The 23,119-nt window shown below is 38.3% G+C and overlaps 2 protein-coding genes across 3 annotated transcripts; one reads left to right on the top strand and one right to left on the bottom strand.

The window, feature by feature from the left end:
• The first annotated feature begins 405 nt into the window (after positions 1-405).
• Positions 406-22,575, top strand: LOC144641064 (putative cytosolic Fe-S cluster assembly factor v1g210509). The gene is made up of 22 exons (XM_078500119.1): positions 406-483; positions 551-592; positions 2,040-2,090; positions 3,179-3,240; positions 3,369-3,462; positions 3,809-3,904; positions 6,602-6,638; positions 7,295-7,349; positions 8,009-8,091; positions 9,160-9,214; positions 9,774-9,845; positions 10,928-11,049; positions 18,322-18,394; positions 18,488-18,539; positions 19,078-19,119; positions 19,319-19,393; positions 19,905-19,961; positions 20,079-20,148; positions 20,441-20,534; positions 20,730-20,774; positions 21,493-21,523; positions 22,128-22,575. The coding sequence occupies exons 1-22, from the start codon at positions 418-420 to the stop codon at positions 22,197-22,199; spliced, it is 1,446 nt and encodes a 481-aa protein (XP_078356245.1). The 5' UTR covers positions 406-417; the 3' UTR covers positions 22,200-22,575.
• On the bottom strand, positions 11,588-17,815 carry LOC144641063 (uncharacterized). Of its 2 annotated transcripts, none has more exons than XM_078500117.1 (10): positions 17,683-17,815; positions 16,702-17,105; positions 16,162-16,455; positions 15,265-15,558; positions 14,617-14,910; positions 13,944-14,177; positions 13,294-13,527; positions 12,745-12,907; positions 12,373-12,499; positions 11,588-11,842 (listed from the first exon to the last, which is right to left on the bottom strand). In XM_078500117.1, exons 1-10 carry the CDS (start codon positions 17,762-17,764, stop codon positions 11,716-11,718), a joined length of 2,253 nt encoding a protein of 750 aa, XP_078356243.1. In that variant the 5' UTR covers positions 17,765-17,815; the 3' UTR covers positions 11,588-11,715. The 2 variants fall into 2 exon arrangements, with proteins under 2 accessions (XP_078356243.1, XP_078356244.1); XM_078500118.1 differs by having other exon boundaries at positions 11,589-11,842; positions 14,617-14,813; positions 15,474-15,558.
• Positions 22,576-23,119: the final 544 nt, after the last annotated feature.

The raw sequence follows: 23,119 nt of genomic DNA, 5'->3' as shown, positions 1-23,119 counted from the left end.
CGTGATACTGGTCAGTGGTTCACAGCGGTCAAACGCAAAAATTGACGTCACATCCGTCTTTGCCGCCTCGAACTTTTGACTCGAAAGTGGGCAAACTTTTGCAAGAAATTGTTATAGAAATAGTACGGTGAAAGAACAGTTCAAGCTGGGACACTCAGTGGAGATGAATTATCAAATTTCCAATCCATAAGCGGCGTATAAACCTTAACTTTCCAGGGACGGCGTTAACTTTTGGCTTTAAAGCGAAAGTTTTCGAAAAATTTAAGACTTTGTATGGAAAATTTTGGCGGCAATTAAACAGGAACTGCGCACGCGCGCTGCGTTTGACCGCTGTGTGGGTCAGTGGTGAAATATATCAAGACTGTAGGTACTTCAAATATGGTAATTATAATGTACCCTGATAAACATCCAGACAAAATGGCGGCCGGTTTTAGCGGAGCTCTTCAGTTGACAGATTTAGACGATTTCATCACTCCTTCACAAGTTAGTACTAAGTTTTGCTACTTAAAAAATTAAATATGAACTAACTGAAGCATTGATGTAATGACAGGAATGCATCAAGCCGGTGAAGGTGGAGAAAAAGCCAGGCCAGGTCAGTGGATCTGCTATTACTATCGATATTACTAATTACATGTAGTGCTACAAAAATCATAGAAAGATTTTACTGTTATATACTTTGTCCTTTTACGAATCACGCCATTAATCCTAGAATCCATTTACAAGGATTAAAAGTAGTCGACTTATAGTTGCATATGATCAAGATTGTTGGAATGCGTGATGTCATCTATTACGTCATTTCAATATCCCGAGATGGTGAATCCTCCATTTTATAAAAAAAAAATAAAATAAATAAATATGTGTTTATAGTGGTCATGCACTTAGCTTCATATCTCAACGAGATAGCTAGTTTACAGGCATGCCACTGAAACAGAGGAAACAAATAATTTATAAATGAACATAACAAGGTTAAAAATCCCAACTGACATGAGGCAGACCAGTTGGCTATATACAAAGCGGTTAAAAATCCCAACTGACATGAGGCAGACCAGTTGGCTATATACAAAGCGTGGTCGAGGATTTGAACTCGGGACAACCGAGAAACAAATCCAGCTAGTGGCAAGGGCAGGCCTCGAACCGGTGACCTCCGGATTACAACACCAGCGCCCTAAACCACTCGGCCACGCTTGCCTCCTCCGTAGATCAGACCGATACCTATAAAGAAATTCAAACCTGGGAGATCATCAATATGGACTGTAAGGCTACCTATTCATGAGCCATCTTGGGAACCTCTCAAAATGCTTAATTGACCTTACCCTACATAGAAATAGGTTTCTGTTGTGATAGATATATGATGTTAAAGCTCCATTTAGCCCCCCCCCCCCCTTTCTAATAAGCCCCCCTGTTAAAGTTTTGGAAACGTTTCAGGATAATCCAGGATAGTAGTCATATAAAAATTTATGTATTGATGCCATTGATTGGTTATTAAAAATTGACTGCCTATGGCTTGGAAATCTAATGATTGAACCCTGACTAAGAGTAAGTAATAGTAAGTAATAGAAACATTCATTTTATAGAAGCATGTTTATAGTAAATGTACTATAATAAAATTAAAGGGGGGGGGGAAATTAGCTTAGCATTGATGCTAGGGTGCATAATTTCCATGTTCCCACCAAGCGGAAGATACGCCAAGATTTTTATAGGTCTCCACCAAGGTCTTTTATTATTCATCTGTGTGCCAGTTCGAAGGTGCAGACTGTGATCATATGCCAGTACGCCACACAATTTTGATATCCACGCCAAAGATCTTCGGCATAACCTACATAGAATGCAGCCTGGCATTGATGCTTAACTACCTCCCAATAACTTGAACCAAACTTGTTTTCCATGGATTTGCTTCACTTAGTCAAGCACTGTAATTCTGTTCCCTGATTAAGTGAACTCCTGATTTTCTGTTTCCTTTAAATAGAGGCTTGAGATATTGGGATTCCACTGTGTATAATATTTAAACTTTTGTTTATTATTTTTATAATCCTGAACAGTTGGCAAAAATCAAGATTGAAGATGATGGAAGCTATGTTCAGCTATCTGAGGTAACCCTGAATCCCTTGATATGTACCAGTAGTAAAAAGAGCACATAGATTTATTTAATGAAGAAATTGTTCAACATGACACGAGCGTGGGACAAAGAAAAAAATCTGAGTCCCCGACGGGAATCGAACCCATGGCCTCCCAGATACCGGTTGGGCGCTCTAACCAACTGAGCTACGAGAGACTCGTTGAGAGCTGGGCCATTTTTACTAGATGATTTTACTTGATGATTTCGACATTGACTTGATGATTTCAACATTGCGGATCCTAGCAGTATGCAGGACGCGTGTCACATATCAACCTAGTAAAATGCCCAGCTCTCAACGAGTCTCTCGTAGCTCAGTTGGTTAGAGCGCCCAACCAGTATCTGGGAGGCCATGGGTTCGATTCCCGTCGGGGACTCAGGTTTTTTCTTTGTCCCACGCTCGTGTCATGTTAAACAATGTCTTCATTATTTATCACCGAGCTTAAAATTTACCATCTTTATTATTTACTAGATTTATTTATTATGGAAGATAAATATAAAGTGGTCCTGCAATAACTTACCCTGACACTTATTTCTTACAATGTAAATATCTTAAATATTTATCAGTGGACGGTTTTGGAATCTTTAAAAATCAACTTCTTGAAAAGAAAATAGACCTGCAATTATTTGATGAAAAATGAAGCAAGTATAAACTACCCATAGCCTGACAGAGAACCTAATTATAATTCCATTATTACCCAACTGACAGAGGTGATAGTCTGCTACACAAAGAAAGTGCCCAGGTTTTGAATTTTTCAAAGTTTAAATGTTAATTTTGATTCACTTGTTGATTATTGGCAACTGTAGGCAACCCCTCCTGACAAAAGAAGCTAAGAACTAAAAATCAGAGAAAATGGTGCCTGTTTTTATACATCCTCGGAGACATAGGGGCAGTTAGTGGGGGCGATGGGCAGCTTATCGGGACAACAGGATTAACTGCCCCTGGGGCACCGAGGAAGGTTTTATATGGTTGGAGAACATTTTTTTATGTGCACAAGGTTTTTTATGTTTGAAAATTAGCACTAAATTCGAAAGGCCTGCCTGACTGTTATCTTTTACTTCAAGAGTGGAGAGAGGACCAAACTTCAAAGAGCACAGATAACACTAAATGACTGCTTGGCTTGTAGGTATGTAATAAGGATAGAGAACCTTAACTATAAGGTTATTGTTGTGACAAACTTCTACTTCTGTAGACATTTTTTTTTTTTAAATATATTTATCATGTTGTAAACCTTGATCTCGACTTTATTTTTAGTGGTTGTATAACGTCGGCCGAAAGTGTTCTGATAACACAGCAGAGTCAAGATGAGTTATACAAGATTATAGAAAACAACCACAAACTTGCTGAGGTATTTAGTACTACATTCTTGCATACTTAAGGAATTTAGCTGTGAGTCTGGCTGTAGAAAAAGAACTTTTCTTGAACTGAGTGTAACTGCTTTCCTGGGATAAGTGGAGCTTTAGCAACAACACAGCAAGACCTCATAAATTTGGCTGTTGACAATTTACCAGTTTAACAGTGTATAGAGATCTCTTGATGTTATAAATAGATAAGATGGTATCATGTCTCAGTTTTTACCTGAACTAGCTAAATACCAATTTGATCAGTAATCCTAGAGCCACAGGTTTGTCAGTCGCATGACCGTTGTGTGCAACGCTTGTTAAATTTTATTTAGCTACTTATTTCATTTTTAGGAAGGAAAATCTGAAGGGCAGAAAGTGATCATAGTTTCAGTGTCTCCACAATCAAGAGCTTCAGTTGCAGCAAAGTTCAGATTAACTGTAACAGAGGTGAGTCATTAGTTTTAACTGAAACATTCACCTACTCCAACAGCCAGGTTTGTTTTTTCCTGTCTTTGCATCAATCTACCAGTACACATTTTACTCTTACTGACATTTCCATACAATTACCACCTCTTCTCATTGTCCAATAAATTCTCATCATCATTATCATCATCATCATCTTTTCCTTTTCCCTAAAGGTGGATTTCTAGTGACGCGTAATTTTTTATGTTATGTACGTTTAGGTGCGTGCAAGAAAATGAGAGACAATGCATGAACGACTTAAGTTGGTAAATGTGTACCCAAACCATTCATACATTGTCTTTAAATTATGCAGCACTGGAAATCCACCATAACTGAGAAATAGCAATTGCAATCACTCTTGCCATGTTTCTTCGTCTTTCGAACAAGCCCCAGCATCGCATCGGCCTTTGAAACCAAACTTCCCCTTTCCGTCACCCCTGTTCTTCTCCAGGTCCAAGTGTGTGCTACGCCGGTCGGTATAAAACGCAGACCATGCAGACTGCAGACTGCAGACTGCAGACGGTGCAGACCGTGCAGACTGAGTAATTTTTTTTCTTCTTTTTTTACATTGTGTTTCACAAAACTTTTCACGAACGGTTTCCGAAGTTCGTTTGAAATTCGCGAAGTTCGCTACGAACTTTAGGGGGAATTTCATTAAGTAGTTGTCAATCAAATTACGAACTTCGAAACGAAATTGTGAATTTCACGTGCAGCGAAGTTGAAAGGTTGAGGAGTTCGCAAGTTGAGAAGAAGTTCGTCCAGTTTGTTTAATTTGGTGAAATGAATCCGTTCCCAGTACAGCAAAAAGCAATCCCAAGTCCAGAAGGCAGGACATCAACGGACTAAAAAGCAAGGCTGCCCTAAAAATGGTTTGTGAATGTTACAACAAACAATGTCACCCGACACCCGACTAAAAATAGATTACGAGTTCTGCCGTGTGCAGTTTCGAAGGAAAAAGTTTCAACAGATGAACCGGTTTACATATAAAAATACTGTTTGTGTGTGCCGTAAAAATCTTCTAAAGAGAAAAAAACGTTTTCCTTCTTGAATACACATCAGTTTGGAAAATCTGCGGAAAACCAGAACTTTTCAATTCCGTGTTTGTTATACTTCTGTGTTTACACAACACGCAAGTCACGCCATCTGTCTGTTCGTGATATGAAACTCTGTTCCTCTGAAATAATTTATATTTGCAAAAAAATAAGCTTTGGTTAATTTTTTTTACTAATAAACAACACTTGCTTTGGAACAATTGAAATGTGTATTTATTTACGAATTACTTATATTTTATTATAAAGGACAGTGTAACAATTTTTGGGGGATTTCTCAAGAAAACCCTGTATTCCCAAAGCATAACTACCAACCGAAGCATTTGTTTACGTTATAAAATTGAACTAGAAACCTGAACTTAACAAATAAACTGCTATATCCGATCAGTTCGTTTTACCTATAACTTAAAATGTTCCAATGTTTACAGTGTAACGCGCTCTTTGACGTAGAAGAAAACTCAACAAGCTGGAAGCTAAATAAAATAATCCTTGACCTTGAAGCCAACTTTAGATGATTTCCTGCCTTCCTGGACTTGAAATTGCCTTTCCTTGTACCGTGAACGGATTCATTTCACCAATTAAACAAACTGGACGAACTTCTTCTCAACTTGCGAACTCCTCAACCTTTCAACTTCGCTGCACGTGAAATTCACAATTTCGTTTCGAAGTTCTTAATTTGATTGACAACTACATAATGAAATTCCCCCTAAAGTTCGTAGCGAACTTCGCGAATTTCAAACGAACTTCGGAAACCGTTCGTGAAAAGTTTTGTGAAACACAATGTAAAAAAAGAAGAAAAAAATTACTCAGTCTGCACGGTCTGCACCGTCTGCACAGTCTGCAGTCTGCAGTCTGCATGGTCTGCGTTTTATACCGACTGGTGCTACGCTGGGGTGGTCATTTACATCCATCCTCAGCTGTACAATAACCTTCATATTATCTGCTGCATGGTTTCTTCTATCTTCTCCATTAATCTGATCTCTTTGTTTGACACTCTCGTCTGCCAGTATATATGCAACTGAGGCACTTATGTAAGAAGATGTTGAGCTTTTTCTGATCTCTTTTAATCCCAATCAATTATGCTGCTGGGTAACTGTCATATAAAGGTTCACCATTACTTACGTACAGTGGCTAGTTAAAGTTTCATATGGGAAGGGGTTAAGTCCAAAATGTTGTTTTGCCTTTTAATTTATTTCTAATAAATTAACCAAGCTAGTATCAAAGGGCTGTGTCACGCAATTTTTGGCAATTTTGGCACTGAACAACTGGTCATAGAATTAACTGAAATATCAAAATAACGACTTAAAACTGTAGAAGAACTCAAAAGAAACACAGAAATGTCAAAAAGCAGCATGGATGGGCCAAATTTGAGAAGGTTAAACAGATTGCATTGTGGTAAACTTGAAAAAAGTTGGCCTGACTTTTTTCAAGTTTATCTCATTTTGTATGAAAGCGTCATTTATAATGCTCAAAAATTAAATCATCCTTGTTTGTAATGTGGCTGTGTTTTTCCAATAAAAGACTTTTGTTCTGCCAATTTAAAGTTTAGTGCTCTTAATTAACGAAAATAAATAGAATTACCTAAAATACCGTGACCTAGCCCCTTTAAGTGTATTTTTTTTTTCATTTTTAGACAGCAAAGAAACTGACAACATTTTTTAAAGATTTAGGTAAGGCATCAATTTATTAAATGTTAAGACAATGTAGCTGCCATACATTATGTCAATCTACACATGCATCTAAAAGGGAAAAGAAACAAAGCTCACCTGCTAATTTCAGATAAACATGATATTTGTTATAGAAGTACAGTGAAACTTCTCATAAGCAGACAACCTTGGGACCTGACAAAATGCCCCCTTAGGGGAGGTGTATGCTTATGGAGGGTTAAAAATGTACTCTTTGTACTGGCATTAACATGGGCCCCTGAGGGAAGGCGAAGTCGTGGCCGACCGAAGGAGACTTGGCGAAGAACTGCCGAAAGAGAAAGAGCGGCTTTGGGTTTCGGCTCCTGGAACAAGGCAGTGGTGGCTGCCCGCGACCGTGCAGCATGGCGGAGGAGGATGTCCGGCCCTTTGCCCACTTAGGGCTTTGGACATAAGTCAAGTCTTTGTACTGGTATGTGGCTAGGACCGCGCCTAAGCGTCTGCTAATGGGAGGTGTCTGCATATGAGAAGTTAAAAATCAAGTGCTTGTGTGTGTGATTGGGACCATGACAACATGTCCGCTTACTGTAAGTTGTTAAAAATGCATAGATTCATTAAAACTAAAAAAAAGGAAGAATTTACTTCAGCTTAATTCCACTAATTATTTTGAAATGAAATTTCAGGTGTTCACCATGTTTTTGACACTACCTTTTCCAGAGATTTTAGTCTTGCAGAAAGGTACTCAGTAATTATTACACCTGATTATTATGCAGTTCATCACTTTATCATAGTCTAGTTTTGAAAATCACTTGGCAGGCAAGAGCCTTGACCTACAAGTTAAACATCTTCTCCAAAAGAAAGGAATTTAATTCTAAATTTGGTTCTTATGTCGAAACTTTCAACATTATGACTAGTTTAGCTAATGTTGACATTTAAGAAAACGATTCGGAAACATGACTTCAATAGCTTTTTAAACAATGAACGCTGCAATTGCCGCCTCTGTGACTACTAATACTAGCCATGTATATAGTCTTTTTTATCACATAAATAGAATTACTTTTTTACCCGTTTTTATTATGTAAATAGCTTCTTTTTTTAACTTATTTTAACTTTAAATTATTAATTATTGTAATAGTTGTATAATGATAGGTTTAAGTTTTTTTAAAGTTTTTTCTTAGTCAGGTGTCCACAATTAGTAGAGGGGACTTTTCCCCTCAGCTAAACATTTTTTAGACACGGTAATAAAGTTATTATTATTATTATTATTATTATTATTATTATTATTCATGAATTCATATTACAGTACTAGCTAGATAGTAAATTAATATTGAAAAAGTGTCTCTTTCCTGTATGAACCATGTCACTGCATTGAAATCAGCTTGATTTTTCTTTGGTAGTCAGTTGGAGTTTGTTCGGAGATTTAAGAGTCAACAATCAGGGGAGAAGAACGCCATTCCCATGTTAGCATCTGCTTGTCCAGGTGAGAATTGTCTTAGCAAGCAACACTGGCCTGCAAGTCATTTATTATATGAGGCCCCTGTTGTTAGAAGGATGCATAATGATAATCACTGTTGCATTGTTCTACTTATCCACAAGATAGTGTTTACAGTATGGATAGCCTTGTCCAGCCTTTGAGCAACTGGGGTTGATTAATATTTTGGAAATGTGGCTGTGTGTTAATAGACATGTACAATGTAGTGGAGAGAGAGATAGCCAGCGTAGCTTGGCGTTCTAGTCAGTCGGGGAGAGCGAGAAATCGCGTGCGCGAGCAAAGCGACGGCGGAAGACAGAAGGAAAGAAAGAACGCCAGCCGCCAGACGCCTCTTAAACGGGAGAAATCTTTTCACGTAATTATGTAAATGATATGCGTAATTTGTGAAGACCGGAAATAAAAAGGTGACGTGTTCTGTCAAACTCACATGTGGTTCAGGATGTACAAAATAAATAAACCCCGGGAAAGTTATTAGGCTAATATTCGTTTTTGCAAAATGTCTGCAAATTTGGGAGGTCCAACGAAAAAATCATCTTCGAGTCGAAGCGGTGGAAGAAAACCAGTTAAAGTTTCTAATGATCACTGCCGAGTTTGTTTGCCTGCAATAGCATCCAGTTGTAATTCACACTGCTTTGCTTCATTCGTCACTTGTCAAATGCTAATTGAGCGGCCTGAATGTTGCGTGCATGCGAATGAGTCATTTGGAATAAATTAAAGGCCGCTAATTCGAAAGATTTCTCCCGTTTAAGAGGCGTCTGGCGGCTGGCGTTCTTTCTTTCCCTCTGCCTTCCGCCGTCGCTTTGCTCGCGCGCGCGATTCCTCGCTCTCCCCGACTGACTAGAACGCCAAGCTACGTTGGCTAAGAGAGAGAAAGCACAGTTGTTGTCATGAGGTAAAAATTAGGGGGGCCTTTGCTGCATTTCTCACAAATTACATTCCAAACAAATGGACGTTTTTAAGATAATTTTGTATTTCTGTTGTATGTGGCTACACTAGTTCATAGCCTTATGGTACTTTGTTTTGAGTCTGTTACATTTTGTTTGTATTTCCTTTCAGGTTGGGTTTGTTATGCTGAAAAGACTCATGGTAGCTATGTTTTACCTTATATCAGGTAAATATGCCCTGAAAATACTCTTACTGCCTTACTGGTATATGATAAATGAATTTGTTTTTGTTGTCCCTCGCATAGTGTATAACATTTAGGTTTTTTAAAACGCCTCAACAGCTCAAACAGGGTGACATTTGTCAATGTGAATAGTTTATGATAGTATTTCAATCTTTATTTCTTTCTGACAATGGTCTTAAAAGCTCTTGTTTTAAAATAGTGTAGGGACAGTTTGCCTTTCAATCTTGGTTGGTGTGGATTATTTTGTTTTTAACAGAAATTAAAACAAATGCTGCAGACTGTCAGCAGAATCTATAAACCCCTACCCTACCCCAGAAAATGCGTACCCAATCCTTTGTTTGTGTTGTCAAAACAGTCACATATTTCTAGCAGAGCTGATTAATAATTTGATCCAGCCATAGCATTGGTGTTGTTCAGTCAATGGTCAGTGTTTGTCAACATGTTAAATGCATTGCATGTAGTCTGCCAGCAGAGCAGCTTATTGGTCAGCCTGAGTTAGCTAGTGCAGATATCTGATCAATTCTCATTTTGCTCTTCATTTAAGCACAACAAAATCTCCTCAGCAAATCATGGGTTCTTTAGTGAAGAACCACTTTGGTGCATCATTAGGGAAAAGGTACGATCAGCAATGTGTAACGTTTAATGCAAATGTCTTAAGAGGAAATCCGCCAGGACTTCGAGTAGTTATTGGACAAAATTATGTACCAAAACTATTTACACCTGATTGCAAGCTTTTGTGTTACTGCTTCAAATATCTTATCGAAAGAAATCTTTTCTAACAACACCACACATCGAAAACACATTTTGAAGTTCCGCTGAATTCCACTGAATCGCTTAAAAGATGTAAGCTTTTGCCCATAGCTTGTGAACTTTAAATATCATTTTCTCAGACTCTGATAAGAAATTGTTGTACCAGAATTATTTCCACCTTATTGCAAACTTTTTTGTTACTGCTTCAAATATCTTATCAAAAGAAATCTTTTCTAACAACACCACACATCGAAAACACATTTTGAAGTTCCGCTGAATTCCACTGAATCGCTTAAGACGAATTTACAAAATGGCTGCACGTGAGATTTTGCCCATACCTTGTGAACTTTGAAATTCATTTTCTCAGACTCTGATAAGAAATTGTTGTTGGTGTTATCACGGATAATTACTTACATCTTTACCTTTTATTAAGGGAAGGAAATAACGCAATAGGATTTAAATTATTCTGGAAATTGATTTTTGTCCAACTTTAATAAATATTACTCGACTTCCTAGTGGATTCCGTCTTAATTTGATTTATGATTATGTCTACTGCTTCCCGTGGGAGGAGATGTGGCCTAATGGTTAGTGCGCCGGACTCCGGATCGAGCGGTCCGGGTTCGAGACCTGGCCGGGGCACTGCGTTGTGTTCTTAGGCAAGACACTTTACTCTCATAGTGCCTCTCTCCACCCAGGTGTATAAATGGGTACTGGCGAATTTACTGCTGGGGGGTAACCCTGCGATGGACTAGCATCCCATCCAGGGGGGAGTAGAAATAGTCCTAGCCGCTTAATGCTACAGAAACCGGGATAAGCTCCGGCCTGATGAGCCACTTGGCTCGACAGCAGGCTTAACCTTACCTACTGCTTCCCACTTTTTCTTTTGTTGAGATTTCCTTCCCCTCATGTGACACATAAAATGCAGTATTCATCTTTTTTTCTCAACAGTCCAGATGAGATTTACCACGTGACCATCATGCCATGTTACGATAAGAAGCTTGAAGCTTCAAGAGAAGATTTTTATAATGACATTTACAGCACAAGAGATGTGGATTGTGTTATATCTACAAGTAAGCTTTTCTTCTGTCTATTGCATGATTTTTTTAGGAGTCTGTATCTACTGCAAAATTTAGGATGTTTAGAGGCTTCTTCATCTTTGATTGTTGCGGGGTATGACAATTCAGGAGGTATTGTCACTTTAGAGCAGGTTAAAATGCGACATAGGGTAGGAAGGGTCAATGTAGCACAAGGAGGGAGGCGTTGGGATTTTCGGTTTTGTGGTTTCGGCCTTTTTTAGATCGGTTTTTCGGTTTTAGTGTCTTTCTATTGGCATTTGGTTTTTGGTTTTCGGCAAAAATACAAGCGGTTTTTCGGATTTGGTATTCGATGTGGTTTTTGGTTCTTCCCCATTTGGTTTCCTGTTCAAAATGCCAGTTTGAGTCGTACGTTTTCACAGGGGATTTTTGGACTGGCAATCAAATCGGTCCCCTTATGCTGAAATGTTTTCTTTCAACCGAATCAAAAGGCAGTATTTTATAGCGTATAATTAACTATTTAACCGGTGTCTGTCCAAATAATGTGTTAAAACGTGTTGCAGGCCACGATTAAAAGCAACAAAACAACTGTATAACAAACAGAACAAAACGTTTATTTCAAACTCAACACGTTATTGCAAAACGTATCATCAGTAACACTCATTTTTTTAATCAGTTATCTGTGGAAATCTTTCTTTATTATCACCATTCGCCTTGCTTTTTTCGTCGTTTCTTTTTCGGTTTTGGTCGCCATGGTTTCAGCTGAGCTGCTCGTTCACGCGCAAGCTCGAGTTCCCGTAACCGCTCACGTTCAATTGCATACTGTAATCTGAAAAACAGAAAAAATGACAATTGAACCTGTTAAGAGGTAGCCTAAGTTGTGCAAAGAAATGTATATTATTTCTATCGTATTCGCAATGAAATAAACGTTATCTCGAAAGCAAACTTCTCCACGTACGTTTCTACTGTTAGCATCTGTTAGCATTTCTACATCGTTAGGCATTTACTAATTTATTCCCTTACTACGTGAACTTGAGGTTTCTCTCACTTGATTTCAGATTTTTTAGATTCGGTCTTAAAAGGCAATCAGCGTTAAAATCAAGATTCTGGACAAGGTGATTAAAACGTGTTTCATGGTAACGCCACTTTATTACTGATCTCTGACATTTCAGTGGCCTATGATTGTACACCCAAGAAAGGGTACGAGAAAAAGCTTCAACACCCAGAGTAGTATTCCAACTGATTTGCAAGAGAATCTCTGCCGTGGGTTGAAGCCGCTATACCTAACTAAATATCTTGCTCAATCAACGATTTTCTTTAAGCTTTCCCTGAATGAGATCTCAGCTGGTTACTTCTTACCCCTTGAGTCGTATTATCTTTCCAGTGAAGTGAATAGTGAAGTATAATGCAATGGCACAAAAATTAATCATCCATGAAATGATCATCACATCAAACGTATCTCGCCATGTCCAGTTTGTCCAGTAATCTAAGAAAAAAAAGCAAGACAGCCAATTAGGGATGTTTGTACCTAAGAGACCTAAAAGACCTATTTTACGCAGGGCCCCTTTTGATTCCAGCCAAATGCTGATTGGGCCACCCTGCCTAAATAAAGTTGACGCGACTTAACTCGGCTTGGTTTGGGAATGACTCATCCCCAGGCTTTTATGAAGATGTTGTACAGATTCAAAGACTGGCTCTACTTTAGAACACACGGAAGCTTGTTTTACTCACCGTGTATCAGATTGCGGGCGTTGTAACAAATTTGACTGGATAGAAACCGTTGTATTCCTGCCATACACTTGTACCATAACTTTGTTGCAGCAGATACGGTAGAAAACGACCAGGAAATGTCAGATGGACTTGTGGTTACACTGTGTGCCCATCGTTCTAATTTCTAAAGGTTAAAAGAAAAGAGAATGTTATAGAAATTGCTATAATTATAATGTTAGAACACATTCCGTAGACAAAACTCTAACAAGTACTTATGTGGAGAGCTTGTCATATGTACATGTTCACATAAAACTTACATTTGGAGAAACAGGCCCCTTTTAATTAAAATAAGCGTGTGCAATGTTCGAAACAAAAAAAATGGTTTCCTAATTTCTAAGTGATCATAAAACGACCGTTTTCGTATCTGTTTGATTTAAGGGTTGTCGAAAATCTTCTGAATTTTGCTTATACCGCTTTTTAACTTAAGCGCTGTATGCATTCTCCTTAGCCATAGTCATATGGCAAGAGCTCGTATGAAGTAACGCTATAACAAGAAAACCACCAACTTACAGCGTCTCCTGGATGAGTAGAATGCACTGCGCTCATTGTAACTGATCTCCAATTGAAGATGTTTGTATTGATGTCATTTGGTAACTGAGCCCATCCAAACAGAGAGATTATCACTTCATACAAAGTGTGCCATGTGTTATTCATCCAGCTAGGTTTCTTGTTTGCACCTTGTGCCTGATTTGGGCCGAGATTCTCCATATAATCTTCATCGTGTTCCTTTACTGGTTTTTCAGTCTGCAAAAGGAAGGTTTAAAAAATGTGACATTTACCAATGTGTGCTTTGAACCACTCAGAGCTGAGTAGTTTGAAAGTAATCATCATCGTCATTATCATTAATTTGCCGCTTCAGAATAATTGTTATTGCATATCTAATAGTAAGTTAAGGCGAGGAGACCTCCAAGAAGTAACCGGGCTTAAAGGGGAGGCCACCCCGTTAATCAATATGTTTTTAAAATTAAGTTGCGAATGTGCGTCTTGACCAATTCAGTCACATCTCAATGAAAATTCTATCATCTTTTTTTTTTAAAGTAGAGAAGCTTGTCGAAGTAGTGATGGATATTGGTAGAGAACTCCAATGTTTAGTACCTAGGTAGTCAGATGCTAATTATCTTTTATGGAATAAGAAAACAGCAAACAAACAAGTAACTTACAGCGTGTCCTGGATGAGTAGAATGCACTGCAGACATTGTAACTGATCTCCAATTGAAGATGTTTGTATTGATGTTATGTGGTAACTGAGTCCATCCAAACAGAGAGATTATCACTTCATACAAAGTGTTCCATGTGTTATCCGTCCAGCTAGGTCTCTTGTTTGCATCTTGTGCCTGATTTGTACCAAGATTCTCCATATAATCTTCATCGTGTTCCTTTACTGGTGTTGCCGTCTGCAAAAAAAGGTTTTTAAAAAATGTGACATTTACCTATGTGTGCGCTCTCTCTTAACCACTCAGAGCCGAGTAGCTTGATAGTCGTCATCATCATCATTATTATCATTATCATTTATTTGCCGCCTCAGAATAATTGTTATTGCATATCTAATAGTAAGTTAAGTCAAGGGGACCTCTAAGAAGTAACCGGGCTTAAAGGGGAGGCCACCCCGTTAATCAATATGTTTTTAAAATTAAGTTGCGAATGTGCGTCTTGACCAATTGACCAATTGAAATCACATCTCATTGAAAATTCTTTCATCTTTTTTTTAAAGTAGAGAAGCTTGTCGAAGTAGTGATGGATATTGGTAGAGAACTCCAATATTTAGTACCTAGGTAGTCAGATGCTAATTATTTTTTATGGAATAAGAAAACAGCAAGCGAACAAGTAACTAACAGCGTGTCCTGGATGAGTAGAATGCACTGCAGACATTGTAACTGATCTCCAATTGAAGATGTTTGTATTGATGTTATGTGGTAACTGAGTCCATCCAAACAGAGAGATCATCACTTCATACAAAGTGTGCCATGTGTTATCCGTCCAGCTAGGTCTCTTGTTTGTTGAAAGTTCCTTTCTTCGAATGCTTTGTTTTCCTGACCGAGAAATTTGGTCAGCCAAACCAACTTGTGCCTGATTTGTACCAAGGTTATCCATGTAATCTTCATCGTGTTCCTTTACTGGTTTTTCAGTCTGCAAAAAAGGTTTTTAAAACTGTTACATTAACCTATGTGGGCGCTCTCTCCGAACCAATCAGAGCTGAGTAATTTGATAGTCGTCATCATCATCATCATCATCATCATCATCATCATTTATTTGTCACTTCAAAATAATTGTTATTACATATCTAATAGTTTGTTAGGGCCAAGAGATCCCCAAGAAACCACCGGGCTTATAGGGAGGCCACCTCGGTTGTCAATATGTTTATAAATTATGTTGAGAATGTGCGGCTTAGGTAGGTATTTTATTTAGAGTCGTAAATTGACCAATTCAGTCTCACAATAGCTCGTATAAAGTAACGAAATAACAAGAAAACCGCCAACTTACAGCGTGTCCTGGATGAGTAGAATGCACTGCAGACATTGTAACTGATCTCCAATTGAAAATGTTTGTATTGATGTTATGTGGTAACTGAGTCCATCCAAACAGAGAGATCATCACTTCATACAAAGTGTGCCATGTTTTATCCATCCAGCTAGGTCTCTTGTTTGTTGGAAGCACCTTTCTTGGAGTACTTTGTTTTCCTGATCGAGAACTTTTGTCAGCCGAACCACCTTGAACCTGATTTGTACCGAGATTCTCCATATAATCTTTACCATGTTCCTTAACTGGTTCTTCAGTCTGAAAGAAGAATGTTTTAAAAAATGTGACATTCACCAATGTCTGCGCTTTCTCTGAACCACTCAGAGCTGAGTAATTTGATAGTCACATGCTAATTACCTTAATAACATAGCTAGCAGAGCCGCGCAATCAAATTCAGTACACTTAAGCGTACACCATACCTCGGTAGTGCACGCTAGAGCATGAACCAATTATTAAATTATGGAATAAGGAAACAGCAAGCAAACAAGTAACTTACAGAGTGACAAATTGAATCTTCTGCGTTCATTGTAACTGATCTCCAATTGAAGATGTTTGTATTGATGTTATGAGGTAACTGAGTCCACCCAAACAGAGAGATCATCACTTCATACAAAGTGTTCCATGTGTTATTCGTCCAGCTTGGTCTCTTGTTTGCATCTTGTGCCTGATTTGTACCGATGTTCTCCATATAATCTTCATCGTGTTTCTTTACTGGTGTTGCCGTCTGCAAAAAAGGTTTTGAAAAATGTGACATTTACTAATGTGCGCGCTCTCTCCGAACCACTCAGAGCCGAGTAATTTAATAGTCATGCTATTTACCTATTGTGGAATAAGGAAACAGCAAACAAACAAGTAACTTACAGCGTGTCCTGGATGAGTAGAATGCACTGCGGACATTGTAACTGATCTCCAATTGAAGATGTTTGTATTGATGTTATGTGGTAACTGAGTCCATCCAAACAAAGAGATTATCACTTCATACAAAGTATTCCATGTTTTATTCATCCAGCTAAGTCTCTTGTTTGTTGGAAATTCCTTTCTCCGAATGCTTTGTTTTCCTGATCGAGAAGTTTTGTCAGCCGAACCACCTTGTGTCTGATTTCTACCAAGATTCTCCATATAATCTTTATCATGTTCCTTTACTGGTATTTCAGTCTGCAAAAAAAGGTTTTAAAAAATATTACATAAGCACAGACGTTTTTGATTCACGGACGACCACCAGAAGGCGATTGTTTAAGTTTTTGGCAAACGTTTTGTGGCTCACACTTAAAAGCGTCTGTGCCTAAGCTCTCTATTTATCAATGTGTGCGCCAGGGGTGCGCTCTCTCCGAACCACTCAGATAGTCATATGCTAATTACCAGTCATGGAAAAAGGAAACAGCAAGCAAACAAATAACTTACAGCGTCTCCTGGAAAAGTTGAATCTTCTGCGCTCATTGTAACTGATCTCCAATTGAAGATGTTTGTATTGATGCCCTTTGGCAATTCAGTCCATCCAAACAGAGATATTACCATTTCATACAAAGTGTTCCATGTTTTATCTATCCAGCCGTAGCAGTTTTTTGGAAGTTCCTTTCTTCGAGTACTTTGTTTTTCTGATCGATTCTCGGGACGACGTAAAGAACTTTTTCCATGTAGCAGTGTTGTGGTAACAGTGTTCATATTTTTTGTATCTAATCTTAAAGTCACCAGCATCTTGACGGAAATGAAGTCGATTTCAATAACGACATTTCTCTGACTTAAGTTTTCATCAATGATGATTCTTTGACGGAATGAGTCCGGTGTGTTATCAACAACGTGAACTCCTGAAAATATGAAAATGACAAACATAAATTTTGTGGTTAACAACAAAATGATAAAGTCAATTACAAAATTTGTTTACAATATTGTTCATTTGAACTTAAACTGTCGTCCAAAGTAATCTTGACAGTACTGACTTTTGGACTGATTATCTGATTATCTTTAAATGGAATTGAAACAAGCATAGGTAAACAGGAGAAACTGTGATTAGCAATTAAATCCCGCTGAAAACCGTTATACACCGCGAAAAACGAAATGCGATGCGAGCGCGCGCTCTGGAATCATTGCGTTGCTGAAAACACCATAGCAACAAGAATCTAAACAAAAGCGGGATTTCTACAGCAGATCTTGTCAAAAAGCGGAAATTTTCAACTGACCACTTTGACTAGCTTAAACCTAACCTTAAACAGTCGAGACTATTTAGCATCATGAGTAGTCATAAATTTGATAACTTTGGGAGATGAAATAATTTTTAAACAAGTTAATAACGACCTATTAGCGCGCACTTTAAACTTTGTTAAAAGCACATGCCTCGTCGAAAAAGTAAAAGGATTCTTTTTTTTAAAGATTGGCAAGACTTACCTTTCTTGTCGGTATTTCCTGAAGCAGATGAAAATCCCAAGGACGTTAGGATTAAAAACACGCATATCAATAACGATTTCATGTTTCTGTAACAACTTTTTATCTTCCGGCGACGCGACACGCATGAACTCGTTTCGCGAGGCAGAACGAACTAAAAAAAGTAACGTCATAAAGAGGATTTTGTCATCAGAATTCTTTAGCGCGCGCTGTTAATTTTTTTTAAAAAAAAAAAACTATTTTATTTAGAGAGGATGCTACATCAGCTCTTGCTGGTTTTCATGCGGGTCCTCTATCCAGGTCGAATTGGAATTTGGAACTGTTGGTTTTTCAAGAGGGAGGAAAACCGAAGAACCCGGAGTAAAACCCTCGGAGTAATGATGACTCCGTGGAAATTCAACATTTTGAAGTTCTCGTCGATTTTTTGTCCACTTCCATTTTTTGTTTCTTCCGCCATTTTAAAAAGTGTGGAAACGTGAAATATATGTATAGTGAATTTGTTAAGGTACTTGGCAAACGTTTTTATAGCGTGATCCAATTTCATTGAAAGATATAACTTTAGTGTGTGTACACGGGGCGCGTTTTTAGTTTTAACCAACGATTTCAAGGCAGAATTTTTCCTTTGTTGTTTCTCGTGCATAGTTGAACTGGAAAAGATGTTTGACGAAAAAGGTGTGAACTTCAGCGAGCTTGAGAATGCCGAACTGAATCAATTGTAAGTTCATTAATTTTAAAATTCTTTATTGTTAAAGAAATTAAACTCAGAAAGTATTTCTTTAATTTTCTAATTTTTTTCTGACTGTCCTAGGTTCTCAAGTGTTGATGGAGATGAACTTGTCAGCCATTCTGGTGGTGGCTCGGTAAGAACTATTTTTTTATGTACTGCCATCAAAGTCCTAACCAATGTTTTTGCAGTAGCCTGTCAGTTGGGAAGTGGAATCCATTTTCGTTTTCGTAAACAGTTTTACATGGCAGTTAAATTTAATGACTGATAAAGGGAAGCCTCGAGACAAGTGGCCCATACTTGCCGGAGCTTATCCCGGATTCTGTAGCATTAAGCGGCAAAGAATATTTCTATTCCTCCTCTGAATGGGATGCGCAGGACCCCCCCCCCCCCCCCCCCCCCCCCAGCATTATGACGCTGGTACCCATTTATACACCTGGGTGAAGAAAGGCACTAAGAGTAAAGTGTCTTGCCCAAGAACGCGACACAATGACCTCGGCCGGGGCTCGAATTCGAAACGCTCGATCCGGAGTCCGGTGCACTAACCATTAGGCCACCGCGCCTGCCATTTGACTGATAACAAGGATCAAATCGTTTTTCTTTTAATATAGAAAGACCAGCTTTGTGCAAAATCAATAGTGGAGATGTTTACAAATGTATTTTTTCTCTTTCAGGGAGGATACCTGGAACATATCTTTACATTCGCTGCTAAAGAGGCAAGTTACATACTATAGGGGAATAAATTTCTCTGTTTTAGTGCCTAGGTTTTCAGTCTAAGACAAAACCTATGGTCTACCGAAGTCACTTCATTTCTATACACATGTAAAACTGTTTTCTAACAAATGATTCTTAGTCATCATAACTTAGCGAAGAAATGAATTTTCAACGGGTTGATAAGTGTTTTTTTTTTCTTAGTTGTTTGGTCAGAATGTAGACAACATAACTTACAAGACGCTCAGAAACAAGGACTTCAAAGAAGTTACTCTGCAGGTAATAAACAATTTTGTTCTGTTCTACCATAACACTTACCAGTTTCTCATAAATCGTTCCATTGGTTCCTTGCGCCTTCAAAAACCTCACACCAATATGACATTAAACGATTTGACCAACTCGGGGCATTTGACAGCAAACTTATTATTAATGGGTTCTAATATTTATTTGGAATTACGTTTTACAAAGCGAAAATAAATAAAATACTTGGAAGCTAAGATATGCTACGACAGTGAGCAAGTTGATTAGTCGACCTGAGTTCGACTTTATAGATGTTGTGCCTGATAGCGGGCGGTTCTTCAAGCTCTAAACTGAAACAAATAAACTACGAGTGGGAGCGGCAAAGGCCGAATGCAAAGAAAGGAAGAAGATTGTGATGAGCGAAAGGATTTTAATCCTTTCTACTCCCCTCTTAAAAGAGGGGAGTAGAAGGGAAGAAACGACAACAACATTTGAAATTGTACCTACTCAGTTTGCTTTGATCGAATTACCGAAATTGTGTTTTCCTTAGGTGGACGGACAAGAAGTCCTCAAATTTGCTGCAGCTTATGGGTTTCGAAATATTCAGGTTAGTCCTCTGCCAGTTCATTTGTTTTATTGAATCGTTACATGAAGAAACATCCATGAACTAATAATTACCAAACCCCTTGTCCGGCTTATTACGCATTCATACGTTTGTTTATAGAATCTGGTTCAGAAAATAAAGCGGGGAAAGTCTCCATATCATTTTGTAGAAGTCATGGCATGCCCCTCAGGTGAGAATCGTGGTCATATTAATACTTTCCGGCATTTTTCTTCTTTTACGTTTTTACAAATACGAGCAGCTTACGTACTTTCAAGCACAGGCTCATTTCCTAAACAGTTGGTTTGATCATGGACTTTGCAACTGAAAGTAAAGTAATTTTTCCTAAAATTAGGCAAGTCTGTGCTCCTGCCGATGACAACCTGAACTGTTAAAGGAGGCCAGTAGAATAATACTAAAACAAATATAATAATAATTAATAATGCTGTGCTGACTGTAAGCAAGCGTTCGTTTCTCTTTTCCAGGCTGTCTCAACGGAGGTGGTCAGATAAGACCTGGTGACGGGGAAACTTCCAAAGAGCTAATAAGCAGACTGGATGAACTCTACAATTCACTCAGGTTGTTGCACAACAATTTTTATTATTCTTTTTCTATCGCATCATTGGCTTGAATTTGCTACTTTTGAAAAATCCCCATTACAGGTGTTGCAAGTACCCGAAAAACGTTTGGAGAATAAATTTGTTTTCTGGCTTATTTGTGTTCCGATGGTGCGATCTTCGCATCTAACGACCCGTGTTTTACATTTTCGCTTAGATCAAGAAAGCCAAGTGAAAATCCAGCCGTGGAAACGTTGTACAAGTGAGTGGCGTGTTGTAGTGTTACAGTGGTTTAATTCATGAATGTGACAGACATTAGTTCAGAGATATTTTGGAGCTGTGTGAGAAAATTCCTACGAACTTGGAAAATTGAGACAACAACATTTAATGTAAAGTAATAGTTTGATTATTTTGGTCTGCTTACAGTAACTTCCACAGCATAACATGGTATCTTTTTATATCCTTTGCCACAGTTTTCCCAGACTGCAGAAACACATAAGAACCATACATGGTATTATATAAGCCCACTGACCTTTGAGCCGCTAGCAGGCTATATAAAATAACGACCCAGGCTGTGTTTTCTTGTCTTCTTGCTTGAAGAGAAATTTTATAACATAGTTAATTGTTGTAAATAATACAGATGGTAACCCATATCGCCTTTGTGGAAAAATTCATCTTTATTATTTATCACCGAGCTTAAAATTTACCATCTTATTATTTACTACACATTTGATGATTTCGACATTGCTGATCCTAGCAGTATTCAGGACGCGTGTCATATATCAACCTAGTAAATGGCCCAGCTCACAACGAGTCTCTCGTAGCTCAGTTGGTTAGAGCGCCCAACAGGTATCTGGGAGGCCATGGGTTCGATTCCCGTCGGGGACTCAGAATTTTTCTTTGTCCCATGCTCTTGTCATTGTTGAAAAATTCATCTTTATTATAGTTAATTGAGTTTAAAATTTGTTTGTTCCTTCTAGAGAGTGGCTCGACGGTGATTCTTCTGACAAGGTACGAACACGCAGAAAATTTTAACAACAGACCGAGCTATTATAGCTAAGCACTCATTAAAGTAGATGCTTGTTTTTGTTTTTAGTGCGTTTGTGTGTTTCGGTATCTCTTAGTCTGAATCTTGCTAACACCGGCTAGCAATCGCCTACCAAAAGCTCATCATATGAAGAAGCGCGCCAGCGATCGTCAACAATCACCGGAGGTCCAATGCTTAATCACTTGGTATAGAATCACGCGCTGTTATGATAATCAGGGATCGTCATAAATGGAAACAACCGAAACTGATCTCATCTATAAACGGGTCTGGATGATTATCTGAAAGGAAAAGGAAACTCAAAAAAGTCAGAAAAGTTGCACTGAAAATGACGAGCTGAAAGTTAAGGCGATCGCCTGCACAGTACCCGACGTTCGACTGCGATCGAACGGCGGGTTAGCAATCACATAGAACAACATATGACTTTGATATCTCACTTGGTGATTGTGTTTTCTTTTTAGCTCCGGGATAATCTGTGAGCGACTTTAGACGTTAGACGAGACTGAGTAAGCAGCATTTTAGACTTTTCTGCATTTATCTTTATTTTTGTTGTTTTTTTAATACACACAGGCAAAAGAGATGCTTCACACAAAATACCACGAGGTTGAAAAGCTGAACACTGCTCTAAACATTAAGTGGTGACGTGAGAAAGATACGCAGCGAATTTATTACGTGATCTCTGATCCAGCTGATGTGTCACGAGGAAATAGGCGTGGCCATTCACGCTAAAATGCTCCGGTGTAAACAGTCAGAAGAACCATCTACTGTTTAATGTCGGAATCCCTTCTACAACAGCTGGCTGAGCCCGCGCGGCTGTCTTCAGCGGACTTACTGTGCAACACTGATGACTAAACTCGTGTCGACAATCCGACGAGTTCGCTTTCGGATTAAGCGTACTTTTCTTTTATTGGACAATAAAAATCGGGAAATCTTCGGGAATACTTCCTATTTTGTAAAAAACCCAGTATCGATTATCAGGCTAGTTTGCCAAAATTCTACGTGTATCCTGTCGCCCGGTTGTAAGAAGGCTTTTATAGATTGTGCTCCTAAAAGTGGCATATTATGCTACTAGCAGTGCTCAAAATTTTGCCAAATTATGCAAAAATTATGCCAGAATTCCCAAATTATGCTTCTGATTTCCGAAATTATGCTCACAAAATGACGTAGATTCTATACATAGAGGTGCGCAATAACGACACCAAATTATGATGTTTTTTAAATAAACTGTTGTTGTAAATTTATTTGTGTTTATGGCAGTTTATCACGGCCGTCAGCTGTCCAAATTAGCTGCTCGCATCTCTAAACCGTTTGTAAAATGCCTCCAACGACTTAACAATCACAATTGTATAGCTAAAACACGCATTGCAAGAACAAACTACCTAAATTTCATTTATTTCTGTAGAAAGTACACCATATTTACTACATTTTATGAATTTATGCTCCAAAAAGTGCTAAAAATTGCTAATTATGCCGTGGCAGTGCTCGTTTCACAAATTATGCTTTTTAGCTCCAATTATGCCAAAAATTATGCTAGCACAATCTATAAAAGCCAAGTTGTAAGT

This window comes from Oculina patagonica, unplaced genomic scaffold, assembly GCF_052425735.1.
Source record: "Oculina patagonica isolate OP01 unplaced genomic scaffold, crgOcupat unplaced65, whole genome shotgun sequence".
Classification (NCBI taxonomy): domain Eukaryota; kingdom Metazoa; phylum Cnidaria; class Anthozoa; order Scleractinia; family Oculinidae; genus Oculina; species Oculina patagonica.
The sequence above is the reverse complement of the archived record's forward strand: the minus strand, read 5'-3'. Positions and strand labels throughout refer to the sequence as shown.

Bases quoted from the DNA above. Each gene is read 5' to 3' on its own strand.
- LOC144641064 (XM_078500119.1), top strand. From the start codon at position 418: ATGGCGGCCGGTTTTAGCGGAGCTCTTCAGTTGACAGATTTAGACGAT. The intron at 19,394-19,904 runs GTAATAAACAAT...TGTTTTCCTTAG, and splicing joins TCAAAGAAGTTACTCTGCAG to GTGGACGGACAAGAAGTCCT. The intron at 20,775-21,492 runs GTGAGTGGCGTG...TGTTCCTTCTAG, and splicing joins GCCGTGGAAACGTTGTACAA to AGAGTGGCTCGACGGTGATT.
- LOC144641063 (XM_078500117.1), bottom strand. From the start codon at position 17,764: ATGAAATCGTTATTGATATGCGTGTTTTTAATCCTAACGTCCTTGGGA. The intron at 17,106-17,682 runs GTAAGTCTTGCC...TCATATTTTCAG, and splicing joins AGGAAATACCGACAAGAAAG to GAGTTCACGTTGTTGATAAC. The intron at 11,843-12,372 runs GTAAGAAGTAAC...TCTGTTTTTCAG, and splicing joins AAGATAATACGACTCAAGGG to ATTACAGTATGCAATTGAAC.